This window comes from Nelumbo lutea, chromosome 8, assembly GCF_056320005.1.
Source record: "Nelumbo lutea isolate HS-2025 chromosome 8, American lotus-T2T, whole genome shotgun sequence".
Lineage (NCBI taxonomy): Eukaryota > Viridiplantae > Streptophyta > Magnoliopsida > Proteales > Nelumbonaceae > Nelumbo > Nelumbo lutea.
In genome coordinates, this window is record NC_142691.1 from 21,037,016 (window position 1) to 21,054,995 (window position 17,980).

The window sequence follows — 17,980 nt, forward strand, 5'->3', positions numbered from 1 at the left end:
CCCTCTTTCTTGCTCTTGGAGTAGACTTCAGTGAAGCTTTCGCCATGTTTTGTTCAACAAAGAGACCAAGCTAGTGATATATATATATATATATATATATATATTAGATTGATTGATTGATAGATAGATAGATAGATAGATTGATTGATAGATAGATAGAGAGAGAGAGAGAGAGAGAGAGAGAGAGAGAGAGTGGTGAAGGACTCAACAACTACCTCGTCTTGAGTCGATGGAGTTTAAAGGGACATTGAACAAGGATTACTCTTTTATTGAACTGATATAGTTCAGATGAAAGATCAAAGAGTTGCATTCTTCGTATAGTTGGGTCTAGGGATTAGAAAAGTATAAATAGGTCGAAGGGAGTTTTTGGTCGATTTTCAAATGGGGGTATTTTAGTAAAAGTATATAAACTAATTTATAAAAGGGTAAAATGGACATTTTGAAAAAAACTATTGCACCTGTTTAATGTTTTTCGTTTGGGTCAGTAACGGAAGGGAGGTTTTTGTCAAATTCTTTAAAAGCCTAGGGGAGGTTTTTATTAAAGTAAAATTAGAGGGGAGGTTTTTATGATTGTCAGAAACTTCGAGGGAGATTTTTGTATTTTACCCAATAAATTAAATTATTAAAAATATAAGAAGTGGCAATAAAAATGATCTTCTTTCTTAATTTTTCTATTTTCTATTAAAAACTATCATTACTTTTTATAATAATCTCTCTTTCTCTTTCTCTCTCTCTCTCTCTCTCTCATCCTACCTAAAAATAAATGCTTGTACCATCTCCCTCCCTTATTTTCTCTTAATCTTTGAACCCCTATTGACCCTCTTTGATAGACCAAAGGTATAAATCAAATGGGTTGGGTTAAGACCAACTCTAAATATGGTCATTGGCTAGGCACTAATAGTAAATGTTTGTAACATTTTCCCTCTCCATTAAATCTCTCACCCATGTTCTTATTTAATCCAAAAATGTTTTTGATGCTACTCGATCCAAGGTGTTGCTTGAACTGAGGTTGCAGCCAGATAGTCCTGCTAACTGGGTAGAGCCGAGGTGGAAGGACGAAGCTGCACTCCAAGATTTGAAACCAAGAAAGTGGTTAGAGGCTTGAGGAGTTATTCCCTAGGTAGGTACTTCGACGCTCAAGTTAGTGAAGAGAATGGGTGGTCGGCCAAGTAGTTGAGAAAACATTGTTGGTCCAAGCAGAGTAACAATATGGATGCAAGAAGTCAAAAGTCTCTTACCTTGAGCGGAGATTACCTACTTATAGCCAAAGATCTGTGTCTAATTCAAATGAGGCTTCCGGGGTTGTTGGGATGACGTTGTCCACCGAGGTCTTTGGGGTAAGACCTAATCCCCGGTGGAGCTATCCTCCTTATCCGTACAATGCTCTCCTTGTCTTTGTCGCGTTTATCTGATGACATGGTGTCAATGTGGCCAAAGTGATAAAGCAGCCACGGAGGTGACATGTGGCATCCAAGGCCACTGAAACCATAACCTAAACACCACTCCCCTAGTTTCGAAGTCGAGGAGTGTAGTGCTCAGTCACGATGTGGCATGGAAGAGCTCTCTAGTTCTTGATTGAGGAACTTGAATGTGAAGTCTGGTTGAGTGTCTTATCTAGGTTGATCAACTTGGGGTTGAATCGGTTTTCTAGGAGAACCAGTAAGCTCGAGGCCAATACCGTTTCTGAGATGGGTTGGTAGAGGCACCATTTCACTTCCTAAGGCTACACGTGTGCGAAGGGCAGTGGCATCGTTTCATCTTCCCGAGATGTCAGAGGGCGGCGTTTGTTCTGGATTGTTGAAGGCCCTATAAAAGGGGGTGAAGAGCATTTTTACTTTGTCATTTGTGAAGGAGGTGCTCTTAAAGCTCGTCAAGAGGTAGTCTTCGGCCTGATGTTGCTTTAATTTTGCGATCAAAAACTTCAAAGTTTGGTAAGATGTCTTCCTTGTCTTTTGACTCTTCTCGTTCTTCCCCTTCCTCCACTTCTTCTTATGCTTCCTTTTCATCTTGTCTTGAGTCCGAGCCGAGGTCTCTTGTCGAGGCTGTTATGTTCAATACCCATGAGGCTAACAATTAGGGATCCGAGCCGAGGAGTTTGTGGTAGTTGATTCTGAGCGGGTCATTGAGGCCGAGGAGGGGCCGTCAACTAGGGAGGTCGACCTTACTCCACGTGCTGGTCGTTGATTCGAGACCATGCCATGTTGTCTGACACTCAGGGACATAGTTCAGATCCAAGCCTTGTACTGTATTCCCGAGGGATACAAACTTAGGTGCCCAAGAGCTGGTAAAAGGCCCATAGATGCTTGACCGGGCGAGCTTTGTGTGTACAAGCACAATTTGATAGTCGGGTTGAGATTTCCGCTATGTGAGGGACTCATCGAGGTGTTCAAGTGGTATCAGGTACAACCTGTCCAATTAATGCCAAACTCTTTTAAGTTTTTTATTGGCCTTCGTGCGTTGTCCTGGAGGCTCGCCCCTACCGACCAAGCTCCAGAAGCCGAGGACAAAAGTTAAAGCACCTGACTTGGCCTAGCTCATCGAGGAAGAGAGGGCATCGGTAGGGATGACCGAGGAGGTCGATGTGATGGAATACATGTCCTTCTCGAAATTGATCAGTGTCAAGCTAATGAGTGAGGCAGTCGATTTGTTTGTTGTGTTGACACCTTCAATTTCTCCTTGTCCTGAACTCTTTTACTCAGTGCTGATGTGTTGTTTTGCACAGGTGTCGAGATGGCTACTCGTGAGATCTCTCGCCGTATGGGGGCCGTGGTAGATAGGGTGCAAGCTGTAATGGCTCAAGGGGCTCAGCCCCGAAATGAAGAGATGTAGACGAGGTCCACAGAACACACTCCTTGGCAACTGAAGAGGTCAAGGCAGGCTGACAAGGAGGTAATGGTGGTTGACCCTGAGGAGGGTGCTCAGGCCACCCACTCTCCTTCATTACGAGGCAATGCGCCAGAGAGCGACAATCTCGTTGTTTACGTGCCATAGTGGAACATTCGGCTTGAGGATGGGATGGAGACAAAGGGCGTCCCAGAGCAGCTGCTTCAGGGTCTGCTAACTCTAGCCATCAGGCATGAACTAGTCAGGTCTTCGAGCGGTGTTCTGGAAAGCGCACTTTTGCGCCAGGTCACAACGATAAGTCTTCTTACTTCTTAGTCATTCCTAGTTTGGTCGGTTACCTCTGCTATGTTGACGATTGATTCCTTTTTTGCAAAGTGCTTGCTCGCTTTCGGATGGTGTGATGCCTTTACGAGGCAGGGCAAGCCTAGGTGGAGTGCTCAAGGGCTCGATCAACTGAGCTTGAGGCTGCAAGGGCTTGGTTGGTTAAGCTCGAGGCTGAGAATAATCAGTTGAAGTGCGACATCGAGGACCGCACCTCCCGCATGAAGGGGGCATGGAAGGCATTGAAGAAGGAGGCCAACAAGAGGGTGGCCTGGGCAGGAGAGGAGGCGATCACCATGTTCAAGGCCTCGTAGGAGCACCAACACAAGGTGGATGATTTTGCCTTGCGCGTCTGGGAGGGGGGATTCTACCTTTTTTGCGACAAGGTTGCATGTCGGATCTCTAATGCTATCGAAGTGATACATGGTTTAGGCCCATATGATCCCGTTACACCTACCGAGGGCAACACCGTTTCCGTCGAAGTGCCCAAGGAGGCCGAGGAGTTTTTTGTCGAGGAGTAAGGTGTTTGGCTACCACCGCTGTTGCTGACTTGCTTTTGGTGTTTGTTCCCTTTTTTGTTGTTGATGATGTACATGGCTCGGTATGCCAAGCCTTTACACTTGTAGTTATTTTCTTAATTAATGAAAAATTCACTTTTTGTTCCTAGCTGTGTACTCCACTCTCTTTTGTTTTGTCATACTCAATTGTAAGCCTTAGTCTAATCTTGGTTGAGGTCAAAGGTAGCTGAGATCTTCAGTCTTTGGCTTTCGCTAGTCGAAGTGCTTTCGAGCTCTCATCACTTGGGGGATGCTCAGTGGCACTTGGTCTTAGGGAGCCTTGTGCTCTTCGTGTTTTGGTTGTTCCTTAACTAGCTTTGATCTGATTGCTTGTGTGCAGAGTTCGATGACTGCCCTCTAGCCTTAAGAGGCAGGGTGTTCTTCTTGCTTTGGGCTCTGGCCATCATCAACCGAGTCAGTTGGCTTGGTTGGCTATGTATTGCTGAGTTAGCGCATGGCTATACATTATAGGCTCTGGTCGTTATGGGTCAATCAAATTAGTGTGCAGATGGTCCAACTGTTAGAGGTAGGTTGGGTAAAGCATGTTGTGTGGTGCATGTTGTGTAGTATGCGTTGTGCAGTGTGTGTTGTGCGATGTGTGTTGTGTAGCGCATGCCGTGAAGAACAACGTTATGTCATTATTTGAAGAGATAATTTTGTCCCATAACGTTTTGTTATCTTTTCCATAGGTAGTAAAGTTATTCATTGGATATCACCCAGGAAAGAAACTTACCTTCGATTGAAAAAGAACATGAGATTGTTGGTCAACGGGAATCACAATCTTAATGAGCAATTTGTGGAACAACGCCTAAATATCTTTCAACCTCAACTGGTCCTCTCTTGGAGATACACCCAAACCATCAAAACCTAAATTTGCCAACCCAAATCTAACAAGTTTTCCATTCAAAAACACACCTGTTTCGGCCGTTCGTGTTAGGTTGAGTTATTAAGGTGTCAACAATGAGCCATACGTAGTCTCAGCTCCTACCTCTACTCCGGCGTCATCTCCGGTGAGTTCCTCCTTTCCCTCTTCTTTATCTATTTTATTTTATTTTTTGGTTTCTTGATTTGGCGAGCCCCAATTGTCCTCTCCCTCTCTCTATCTATCTGTCTGTATGTCTATCTAAATCAAAGTTGAACAAAGTCATCACACATGAGGATGAGGATGTCCATGTTATATATAGTAGCTTGTTGTTTTATCATAAAATTAGTAGTAATAGACTTAGAATTGCGCAAAAAAGTTTCAGTATAGCTAATGGTTTGAGTTATTAAGGAGGCTATAAACTCCTTAACAGCTGGAGCTGAATTGCTTATTGCTTTGTCTTGTAGTGAATAAGTTATTAAGAGGCTACAAATTCCTTTACAGCTGAAGCTAAAACTGCATTGAATAGTATGTCCTCCAATACTTATTCAATTTCTTTATCAACTAAAACACATAGCAATAAGTAATTCAGTTCAGCCACACTGATTGTTTTCAGATGGCCCCTAAACTGATAATTAATATAGAACTTGCAGCTGCTAATAACAGATTAATGGCGAATAATGTTGGCATCAACTGGAAGGCTTATTGCATTACTTTATGGACTAAGATACAGCAGGTCACTCTGCATCACAAATCTCTAAGTAGAAGGTGATCCAGGACTATAAGAACGTGGATGAAACAATAAACCTGGCTCATGGTGGTTTAGATAAAATATGAAGTAAATCAGGCAGTTTTCAAGAGTTTTAAATAGAAGATTAACTTGGATTCTGAGATTGGCAAATGGTGTAGGCGTTTAGCTGATTGTCTTCCTAGAAAAGGGATAAATAGGGAGCAAATCCTTTGGGGAACAAGTGATAATTTGGCATCGATATGCAGAGATGATCAATCTATACAGCCGTGACTGATGAGCCCTAGAAATTGTGTTAGAAAAATGATTATTGGACACAAATCACATGGAAAAATATGCGCAAACATCATATTCTTCTACTTTTTTTAATCAATAACTGCATTTTTTTTTTGTGATAGAAGGTAAAGTATTTCATTAGAATGATAAAACATAACATATACAAAACCGTATTTCATCAGAAGGTAAAGTATTTAATTTAAATTTTTTGTTATATAGTAAGAATATTAACTAAATCTATAATTATTTAAATAATTTTTTCCAGCCAAGTATAATTATTATATAATAGATTTGTTACTTCATAATTTGCATTTAAGGATAAACATTAATGATTTGGCTTAACAATTTTAATGACTATGAATAAATATTGATTCTTATTTAAGGTTTAATTGTTGTATTCGGTAATTATTATGGGGCATGCTTTGAGTAAACATTAACGATAATTAATGGTTGTTATTTCTTTTTTATTATTTACTTAATGATTGTTAGTATTATTATTTTTATTATTATTTATTTCTATAAATAATTGATTGTTATTATTATTTACTTAATTCAATAATTTTCAGCAAGTAATTATTTGGTTTAATTTGAATTTTTTTTTTCATTTCGTTAATTATTTATAATAGACATTTAGGGTAGGCTCTTTATTTGATTTAAGAGTTTTACCATGTTTTATCTAGATAATGACCCCAAACTAAGGGGCAACTACAATATCATTTAATTTGAAATTTAATATTTAACAATAAAAAATCAATGTCCTATCGAGTAACCCACCCCCAAAAAAGTATCAATAACTTTGAAATCATTAATCTATTTATAAAATAGTAAAACTAGATGGGTGTTTATAACAATATCACCAATATTGCTTAATATTTAGAGACATAAATGGATAAAAAGCATTTAAATGATATTCATTCAAAGAGACAAAGAAGAAAGAATATCATTCAAAGAAATGCTAAGAAAAACAATCCATGCCAAACAACATTTGCAAATGAATCCATCATCGAAGTAAGATGGGCCTCCATGGGCCCAAGGCCCTAGCGTACATAAATATGACTTAGTGGCAGGATTCAATTGTACTAAGTCCAATATGGTCAATATCCTATTGTAATAGGGTGGTCCCAATGGCAAGACCACTAACTCCCACACAATGGTACATGTATCAGAGTTATTTCTAACCCAACACCCCATTCACATTGGATTGGTTAGCAAAGTGGGTTGAGGTGGCTTGATCCTTGGCTAAAAATAGCCTTGCCTAGGAAGAGAAAGGGTCCTTTTTTCTCCTTTTCAACAATTACACTACAAAAAGCTCTTAAACACCAATACCGAAGATTGCAAATAACCACAAACTACTACAAACTCCAGCAACTGCATGATCAAGAGAGAAGAAAGAAGGAAAAAGTTTCTTCATTCTCAACAACACACTTGAATTCAAGCTCTCCCAAGAAAATCAAGCCACTACAAAAGGGCCATTCTTAAAGAAGCATCCTTCATAGTCGATCAAGTGCAAAGCCTAGAGTGAAGAAATCTACATCAAATCTTCCAAAGCACCAGGAATAAGGAAATTTACATCAACACTTCAAGAAGTACGAGAAACACACCAAAAGCCCTCGTCTTCACCAAATTCGACCGTTAATCAGAGGTTGCTCACATCATCGAGCAGAAATCAATGAGAGTTAAACTCCCTTATATTTTTTTGTTACAAATTTATTTTTGTAATTTGACTTTATATTTTGTGCTAATTGAAATACACAAATTTGTGTCGACAATACTGCAGTGGCCCCACTAGGAAATCACTTCATTTAATTCAAGGTGGGGCCATGGCAACGAATCAAGGTCTCCAATTTAGTTGTTTGAGCATAGGGCTACGACACTATTGTAGCAAATGTATGTTGTAAATGGGTTAGGTTGGGTTGAGGTTGAGCCAAGCCTATCCATATCTCCCTCCAAATTTATCTAAAGTGAAGAGCTTCCCCTCTATTGAAAATTGCAATCTCCCTCTAATTTTTGGATAAAATATAAAAACCTCCCCTAAAGTTTCTAATAATCATAAAAACCTCATTTGAAGTTTCACTTTCATAAAAACCACCCATATAGTTTACCCAAAACCTGTAGTTACCTCCCTTCCATCTTTATTCCAACAAGGAAGATTTCAAAGCTATGAGATTACCCTTACAACTTATTAGAGAAATTTTCAATATAATTTAAAAGGCCAAATTTCAATATAACTTGGAGATCTTTTTTAATTAAAATTGCAAGTTTATTTTGTGAGTATTTAGTATTTTTTTCATGTAAATTGATAGGTGTAAGAATAAATTGTATTTTTGAAAACCTAATGCCTTAGGCCAAAATAAAATCTAGATGAGCTTGAAGGTAGGAGCCTATATAATTTTTCCTTGAAATGGTAAATACCAAAACAAAATGGCAGCCTCTAGATATCAAACAAAATCACATTGCATTTTTTTTATATTATTCAGATTGATATTAGGTGTGTCAATGGTATTCGATAATCCGGTTTTAAATTCAAGATTCAACATAATCGAATTGAATTCAGATAATTCGAATATCTAATCGGTCAAATTTGGATATCCTATTAATACCAAATAGTTAATCGGATTCAAATTCGGATATGACCTGATTTAATTTGATAAATATCTGAATTCAATTGATTATTTAATTCTTATATATAATATATAAAATGTTCAAATATTTTCTATATTTTATATAATAATTAAATTATATAAATAATTTATATATTTATATACTTTATATAAAATAAAATATTTATTAATCACCTAAAATAATTAATTAATTGATTTCAAATCGAATTGAATATTTAAATATTTAATCTAATTCGAATATTAATTTTCAATATCCATCAGATGTCAAATTTTATAATCAGATTCAAATTCAAATTTTGCCTGATTCAAATTAAATTCGACCTATTTACACCCCTAATTGATATGAGAATGCAAAATAAAAAAAATCACAAACATAATATTCTAGATCCTAGTGAAGTGGTGGCAAAATCTTATGACTACATAGATTAATCTGATTCGAATATTAATTTTCAATATCCATCAGATGTCAAATTTTATAATCAGATTCGAATTCAAATTTTGCCTGATTCAAATTAAATTCGACCTATTTACACCCCTAATTGATATGAGAATGCAAAATAAAAAAAATCACAAACATAATATTCTAGATCCTAGTGAAGTGGTGGCAAAATCTTATGAAGTGGTGGCAGGATGAACAAAGAGGCTTTCTCACAACAAAGAGAAACGGAGGTTTACATCTATATGGATGGGCCGTTTAATCCAATAATTGAAGAAGGATTCACCAAGTACACAAGCAGAATGGTGTGGGCAGCAATATATGGCCATAGGAAAGCAATTATTTTGATATATAAGAGTATAAATCTGACTATTTTGACTGATCATCAAGAGATCGTGAGAGCATCATTGAAGGAGCGGATTAGCAAATACAAATACTGCACCTAAAGGAGGATATTTTGAAGTTTTTTTTTTTTTGGGTAGTACAGATAGGTTCATTGCAGAATTTTGATTTACACTGCAGTACAACATTTCAAAAGGTCAATTATTCTCACCCTATGCACTAATGTCTCTTCGTAAATTGGCATCAATTCCAAACTGGCACTTACCTTGATTATACTTTAGGCATATGAATTCTGACCTTGGGCTGAACCATCATTTTCCTTTTTTTTTTCTTTATTTTAATATATAAATAGAACTTATAATAAAGCTGCTCATGAATTAGATTATACTGCCTGTATATGTAATATCCAAACTACAGAACCTGGACCATCATGTATGAACTTTTTGATGGATGAATGAAGTTTGTTTTTGTTTAAAAAAAAATAAGCATTAGACCAACATGACAATAAAAAATATGAGATAACTTCAGGTTTTTCCAATAATTCAAGGGAGGTTTTTATGAAAATGAAACCATACGGAAAGTTTTTACGATTGTCAAAAATCTCAAGGAAAGTTTTTATATTTTACCATTTTTAGGGAGGTCCTTTCAACATAGGGATGGCAATTTCTATCCTACCCGGTGGGTATTTGCCCCTACTCTATGCCATGGGGCAGTTTTCTTTGTTTGAAGGATGGGGACAAGTTTTAGGATTCTACACAATATTAGGAGCCCAACCTCCAACTCATATATTATTGGAAAGCATATAAACTTTATGTATTAAGTGTTGAATTAATAATATTTTGAATTTTATGAAAAAGATAATTGATAATTTATGCATTTTTTATATATGTAAATCAAATAATTAAAGAATTTATTTAATTTTTATATATAATAAAAAGTAATAAAAAATTAGATTCGAGTTTTAAATCCGCCTTAACCCTTCGAATGTGGAGAGGTTGGATGAGGGAGGGTTTTGCGTTTTGGGGTGGGTACGGGTTGGTTGCGACTTGCGAGGGTTAGAGAGGCGGTTAGGGTCTGAATTTACTAAACCCGCGCCGTTGCCATCCCTATTTCGAGGTTTCAAAGGTATCCTCTGAAAATGGGAAGCGTTGCGCAGATTCCGACTAGCTTCGGCCACGAGCTCAGGGCTTGCCTTCGTTGCAGGCTCGTTAAAACTTATGATCAGGTAGTCGTCTTATCCAAGGTTTATTTTCTTCTCTTACTCTCTTATTGTTGATGCTTTATATTTCTTGTTTCTAGGGTTAGGGTTCATTTATTCTTCCTCCTTGTCTGGGTTAGCTCACGGAGCTTAAGTTCTTCCTTAAATTTAGTAATTGCCGAGCATTATCGAAAAGTCTTATTTCCACTCGTTTGTTTTCATTCCTTTAACTTTTTCACTCGTATTCTGCAGTGAATGACCTGGAAGCGATTTTCTTTTTCTTTTTTCTTTGATCGACAGTATGAATCGATAGATAATATCTAAAAAAAATGCTCTATCTTTTAGCTTTGTTTGCTTTATTTGCCTAAAGTTTGTTTCTCATTTTCCATATTTTTGGCATGTTGACGTGTTCTTTTGGTGGTGAGCACATAGTTTAGAGAATCAGGCTGCGAAAATTGCCCCTTCTTTAACATGGACAAAGATCACGAACGTGTGGTGGATTGCACAACTCCTAATTTTACTGGGTATGTTTTGTCCTGTTGATTACCTGATTATTTCATCATTTCTGCTTTCTTAATAGAATTTAACTTCGTTTAAATGCCTATGGATATGGTTGTTAATTAAATATTGAAAATGTAGAAGGGGTATCTAGCTACACTTTGAAACTCAAATGATACTCACTTTATGGAAAGAAAATAATGGTGCATCTATCTTCCCTTAGTTCAGGTTGATTTCACCATGCCATTGGATAACATGAAAACTTTATTCTCTTTTTGGTAGCTTTCATGGTTCTGTTGTTTGTCATCTCTTATTGTCATGTTTGTTTATCTTTTTTTTTTTTTTTTTTTTTTTTTTTTATCAATATCATGATTGTTTATCTTGAACTGGAGAAAATTTGATTAACGTTATACCCATAAACAAATTAGAGCTGCATTATTCAGAAATATTCCAATTAGAGATAATTGAGATCTAAAGTTTAAAGATAGTCTCTTTTTGTATTCTTTTTATAGAATAATTTCAGTCATGGACCCAAGTAGAAGCTGGGCTGCTCGTTGGTTGCGAATTGGTAAGTTTTTAGGTGTATCACTTATTTTATTCTTATTTTCATTTGTGCAATTCTATATTTCACTATTGTACCAAGAAAAAAACTATAGAATATATTTTTTTATCAGTAAAATGAAATTTTATTAATGTAGAGAAATTACAGGGGTTATAGTTAGCCTCTGCTACCCCACTACAGTGCATCCACTAACATATTTATTTTCACTTTTACAATTGGGCCCAGAAGCAGTAATCCCTGTTCACCCCTTGTTTGGCTAGCTGATCTGCAAATCCATTTGCAGTTCTATGGGTCCACTGAATTGATAGTTGCATATCCTTGGATAAACTTTTAATCTTCTTGATGTCATTTCTGAATATCCAGGGTGTGTTGTCATGCTGTTTTAGCCAACTGATAATAACTTTGGAGTCCCCTTCCACAACCATTCTTTCCACCCCCATCTCCTTAGCTTTTTGTATCGCATATACCATTGCCTTCAGTTCAGCTGTAATGGAATTACCCATTCCAATAGGACCCGAATAAATCCCCAACACATCTCCTCTTTCATTTCTTATAATCCCTCCGATTCCAGATCTTCCTAGGTTTCTGAAACTGCTGCCATCAAAATTTAATTTGACAAATCCTGGTTCAGGGGGCACCTATTCCTTCAGGATCTTCCTTTCAGCTGAGGAAGAAGAAGCAACCATCCTCCAATTTCTGATCATATCATCCACTATAAAATTTGAAAATAAGTTCAGTGTTTTCACCCATGAGATCACCTTCATCATAACACTTTCTGTCACTTCTGCCTTGCATCTTTCCTTATCTTCAAATAATCCCCGATTTCTTTCCTCTCATATTACCCATACTATTGCTGCCCTTGTGCATCTCCACAATATTTCCCCTCTTCTGCTAGCAAGAGGACAGGAAACAAGAATATGAAAAGCATTCTCACCATTTGACTTACATAAATAGCACCAATTTGGTGAAAGGCACCAGCTAGGTCTTTTCCTCTGCAACAGATCACTAGTGTTAATTGCACTATGATATACTTCCCAACAGAAAGCACCCACCTTGTGAGGGATAGGTCGACACCGAGCTTCCTGTAAAGGGAAGGGTTCCCCGGGTTGGGTAGGAGAAGACAAAGACTTGAAAAAAGAGGCACAACTGAAAGCACCTGGTGGATGGGGAGACCGAAGTCTAGTGTCTTGTTTAGAAGTGTCAAGCCACACCCCATCAAGCACCTGAAGTAGAGAAGACAGACTCCAGTTCTGAGTCCCAAGCATTTCTGCGAAGTCCTAGGTTCCAAGTCGGACCAGACAAGGGTGGGGAGGGGGCAAGAAAATCAGCAACAGGTCTACCTTTGAAGGATGAAAGAGAAAAACTGCAGGGAAAGAGGGTTTTTAAAGGAGATTCCCCCACCCAAATATCTTCCCAGAATTTGATTTTATTACTTGAATTAAGATCAAATTTGATGTGACTAAGAAGCGAGGGGGGAGAATTTTGTGAATTGCCTTCCAAGGTGACAAGCTCGAAGCCCTATTGGAAACTCCAGCATCCCATCCATTCTCTAAGAGCGCATGAATTCTGGTTACCACTTTGTGCTACAACCTATCTGTCTCACTTGGGAATCTCCATAACCACTTGCCTAAGAGAGCTTCATTCCTCTCCTTAAGTCTTCCGATGCCTAGCCCTCTCAAATCCTTCCTTCTAGTTACTACTTCCCATCTAACTAAATGATCTCTCTTCTTCTCATCAGGTTTCGATAGAAAGTCCCTCATTATCTTCTCTAATTTCTTCCCAATAGCTTGAGGCATACTAAACACTGAGAGATATTAAACTAGAAGATTTGCTAAGGTGGCTCTGATAAGAGTAATCCTTCCCCCCAAGGAGATATAATTTCTCTTTCATGCTGCCAGCTTCTTTTCTGGGTTTGCACCTAGAGGGAGACCTAGATATTTTAAAGGCCACTCACTCCACAGACAACCTAATTCCCCTGCACAAGAATTGATCTCTTCTTGGTATAGGTTAACTATAGAATATTCAATTCAGTGACTTTTGATCATTTTATTTATGTTTCTTTTAAGTAATCCCTGAGATTATACTAAAATCAATCTAGCAAAATACATTTCATATGTATAAATTAGAAATGATGCTGTTGCAAAAAAGCTTCTGGATATTACCCATTAATTCTACCATATAGTACTTGTGTAATAGACTGCATCTTGTTGTGCATTGAAAGACATTTTGTAACTTAAGTAACACAAATGTTTGGAATTTTGAATTCAGAAAATACATGGCATGACAGTTAGGAGTATTAGTGTATCAGATGTCGCTGCTTAATCTAATGTAATGGATAAATCGAGGAATGATGCATATGAGGTCACCCACATAGTGCCTTAGGAGATGATTGTGCCTTATCCGCCAGTGTGAGCTTGTCTTACACTACCGGTCCCAACTCCCAAGCCTGGATAAAGGGGGAGGGTTGTATCAGGCTTGCAGCTGGCACAAAAACTTTTGCCAAACCTAGGGAATGATATTATTCTTTGTTTGGGTGGAAGTGCTGCCATTATCTGGACCATTTAGGAGGAAAGGAATTCAAGATTATTTTTAGACAAGGACAGAAGTAAAGAAACTATTTTAGAGTTGATCTTTACCAGTGTCACAGTGGCTGGGAACTTTGGAACTCTTTCAAAGCTTCTCGATGGATGGTCTGTTAAAATGTTGGAGAGCAGTTTCTGCTTCACCCAGTTAAAGAGTCTTCATTCCTTTCTTGGATCCCTCTTCCCAATGGCTTTTTCAAGCTAAACATTGATGAAAATAGTGCTGGAAATCCAGGGCCTTCGGGGTTTGGGCATTGGAGTTAGCGGCTCCCTTAGGCCTGAGATTCTTGCATCTTTAGAAGGTGTACAAAGAGCCAAGGAGCTGAGCATTAACAAACTGATAATAGAAGGGGCTTCCAAACTGGTGGTGGGATGGTTGAAGGAGAAGCAGAATGGACCGTGCGCTTACAATAATGAAAAGAAAAAATTCATATATCTGACTCAGGGCATGGAAGTTAAATTTTTATGGATTAAAAGAACTGCCAATACCTTTGCTGATGGGTTAGCTAAACAAGGGGTCAATAGGGCAGCTTTGTTCTGGTTTCACTTGTAATTTTTCTGTTTTTTTACTGTTTTCTTGGGAGAGTTAAGAGAGCTAACTGCTTACCTCTCCCTCTTGTACTTTCATTCTAATTTAATGAAATCTTTCTTTGCATTATTGATCTATATATATATCGCAAAATGAAGATTGTAGACTATTCGTTTCTTATCATTCTTTTGCTGTATATTTGAATTTTGAAGTTTATTATATACAAGATTGCATCAATATCATAAATTCATTATGTATCTTTTTACAGCCGACTAGTCAATGCTAGGCACCAACTAGTCATGTCATCACCTAGGGAGGTCCAATTGAGTGATCAATAACCATTGCTTTACCACATTGACAAGACTGGTTTTGAGAGACAAGTTGTGGTAGTAATCAATATCAGTGTAGGTGATGCATGTATTGTGATAGGTAGGGTTAACATGATTGATATGGGCGACTGAGTCCTGGCTCATTACATGAGAGAAACCTGTTCCTTATTGCATATCATCTTCTCCCCCGTTTAAGGGGAGTTCTTTTCTTTATTCAGTTAAAAATTGGAACTTCAAACCTGACACATGCTCTAAAAATACTAGTAGTCCTGTACACATCATACAACTGAGTATCCTTCTAGGCTTCTACAAACAATTAACCCCTTCCAATATCTATAGAACCTTCATTCAGTTTATGGTCAGACTCATCTCTATTGCATATTAAACTTCAGTTCAGTGAGTATGCCATGAGCTTGTTAGTTGTTCACTAACCTTGGGTCTCTGACTGCTTTCCTATTCAAGCCCTTAAAGGATTTTATTGGTGAGTATGTCTCTATCTTCTGGCATCTTTTTCAACCATGTGAGTTATGAGTATGATCACCAGGGTAGGACTCGGGATTCAACAGTTGTTTCATCACATCATGAGAAGCTTCCGTTCTACATCTTTTTTAGTTGAGTTGAATGTAATTTGATTTATACCCTTATGGCCTTTAAATGATCTCCTACGACCTTTTTAGAACCTTTTGATTTGGCATAAACTGGGAATTATGGTTGGTATATTTTTTAATATTTATCTTTTGATGATGGCAGATGACAATTTTGCATTTGAAGCTCAGTACTTTTTTGCGTTGCTATGAATTGCCTTTTAATTCTTTAGGAATTGGATTTGAACTTGTTGAAATTATCCAGATTATTAAACTTGAGTTCTTATTTGAACTTTTGTAGGGAGATTTGTTCCAGGTTGCTACACTCTTGCAGTCTCAGAAGCACTCCCGGAAGAATTTCAGGTTTGCCTTTCAAGCATGGTTCAAATTATCGATACACCTCTGTGTATTGGCACTTTGAACCACACACCTTTTTTTTTTTTTTTCAAATTTCAGTTTTAAGACTGCTTATATATATATATATATATATATTATTTAATAAAGAAAGGGTTCCCAAAAAGACCTGTAAACAGGTGTATCAGGCACCTAGAAAAACAAAAAGCGCATGGTTCAAAGCACCGATACACATTCATAAAAAAAAGCACCAATACACCCCTGTCGATACATTTTTTGAGAAACTTTATTAAAGAGAAAGAAAGAGTAAATGAGATTCTGTACAAAGAAGGATAGCTTCACATAGGGTACAAAGGCATATTACTATCACTATAAAGGTTTTCCCTGGTGCCAGGCTTGGCTAAACTATCTGCTACAGAGTTTAGAGCCCTGGGAATCCAGATTAAGGTTGCATTCAAGGAGTATAACAAATCTCTAGCCTCATCCAGGTAGTGAGCCAGTCTCCAAGGTCCACCTTCTCCCCAGGCCACTTTATCATGTTGCTAGAGTTGCCTTTGACCACCAAGTTGGTCAAGCCTAGACTTCTTGTGATACGGAGGCCATTTAGCATTGCTAGAACCTCAGCCATTGTAGAATCTGCATCCCTGTTGATACATTTGGGTGTATCAATACTTTAAGCCATGATGCTGACTCATCAGTATATGAGGATAGTACGACTTAGAACCAAGGTTTTTAAAACCGATCCGGACAACGAACCAGTCAGGGGTCCGGTTCCTGGGTTGAACAGACCAAACGGTCAGCCCATTCTGACAAAAAAAGGTCAAAACCATTAAACGGTTTGAACGGTTCAACCACCCGGGTCAGCAGTTTGCTGACCAAATCAATGTTTTTTCTGCAAAAATCCGGTTTTGGGGAAAAATGGAACTGGTCACCTGACCAGTTCCTGGCTTTTCTGGTCTGACCATCCAGTCCGATCCGGTTTTGAAAACCATGCTTAGAACCACTGGGTTTTCTTGACCCTGACCCTTGATTTTTCTGGGTATTCTACTATGTTTTGATCAGTTGAGGTTCTTGTTGTTTCTGAAATGCCAGACCCACTTCACTACTGGATGAGGCTATATTGTTGGTTTATGAGTTGCAGAGGGTGATGGAAATATTACTTTTGAATTCCCATCGAGTCCCCAAACATCAAGACCAGAATTTTCCACCACATCACACTATTTGTTACTACGTATAATAACTTCATCACAACTTATATATTCATTATATATATAATTCTCTATGGTTTATACAATTGCCATGGAGATAGCCTGGCATATGGATTAAGGAGGCCTACTGCTTGTTTTCTTTGAATGATTGCCTAAGAATTGAATTGACTGGCAACAAGCTGGGTCGTATTGGTTAAAATCTGATCGTAAAAAATCGACTATTCATTGGATTGTGGTTATCACATCGAGTAGTTTCTTAGTTTTGGCTTGGGGGATATACAATGTCATCAAAATTCCAGGCCTTCCATCAACTCCACGTGTGTACAAGTGGATGGTGATGTTGACTGTTGAGCTGAGATGTTTCATAATTTAATTTAGATTGAATTTATGGACGTTCAGGACTCTTCCATTTTCTGGTTTTGGGCGATTCACATATCCATAAAAATAAAATATAAAATAGGATTAAGGTTAAGAGGTAGAGAAAACAGGATGGAAAATTGGGAAGACAGAAAATGGTAGGCTGTTTAAAATTTATCATTATTTTTTTGAAAGGTAAAATTCTATCATGTAAAGTTCTAATTTCTTCGCATTCCCCAATGATAATTCAAAAAGGGCCTGGTAATAACCTAGCTTGAAATTAATTAAAACCTCCTTGAGGCATTTAGTTCTTACATTTTTCTGGTATCATTCTGCAGGCCATATGTGAAGAAGAGCGCGTGCAATATGTGCCACCAAAACGTGTATAGGCGCAATAGCACCACGCCGCCAGTGACAATGCTAAGCAAGTGCTCTATGAATGAGACCATTAACCAGATTTTGGAATGGAAGACATGGAATATTTCCAGGAAGGCAATCTGTTGCTGCCAAAAATTGTTTAATCAGGGTCACTAGTTTGTATAATTTTTCCCCAGAAAAAAGAGCCAGATACAACAGGTTTAGTGTGTAATCAGACATAAGATTATAAGAATGCATTGAGATGTGTTCTGAGTTGTTGAAAACTACTCTTTGCAATGGTATATTGATATTTGGTAATTTGTCCCTCCCGTTCCGTGATAGAGGTTTGGCAGACTCGAATTTGTAGCAAAGCAACAGGTTCAGTGTATCGTGTGCACACACACACACTATATAT

At 37.7% G+C, this 17,980-nt stretch overlaps 1 protein-coding gene across 1 annotated transcript; it reads left to right on the forward strand.

The window, feature by feature from the left end:
• The first annotated feature begins 9,747 nt into the window (after nt 1–9,747).
• LOC148843256 (transcription elongation factor SPT4 homolog 1-like) lies at nt 9,748–17,883 on the forward strand. The gene is made up of 5 exons (XM_088957496.1): nt 9,748–10,232; nt 10,638–10,729; nt 11,216–11,271; nt 15,591–15,652; nt 17,547–17,883. Exons 1-5 carry the CDS (start codon nt 10,146–10,148, stop codon nt 17,595–17,597), a joined length of 348 nt encoding a protein of 115 aa, XP_088813622.1. The 5' UTR covers nt 9,748–10,145; the 3' UTR covers nt 17,598–17,883.
• Nucleotides 17,884–17,980: the final 97 nt, after the last annotated feature.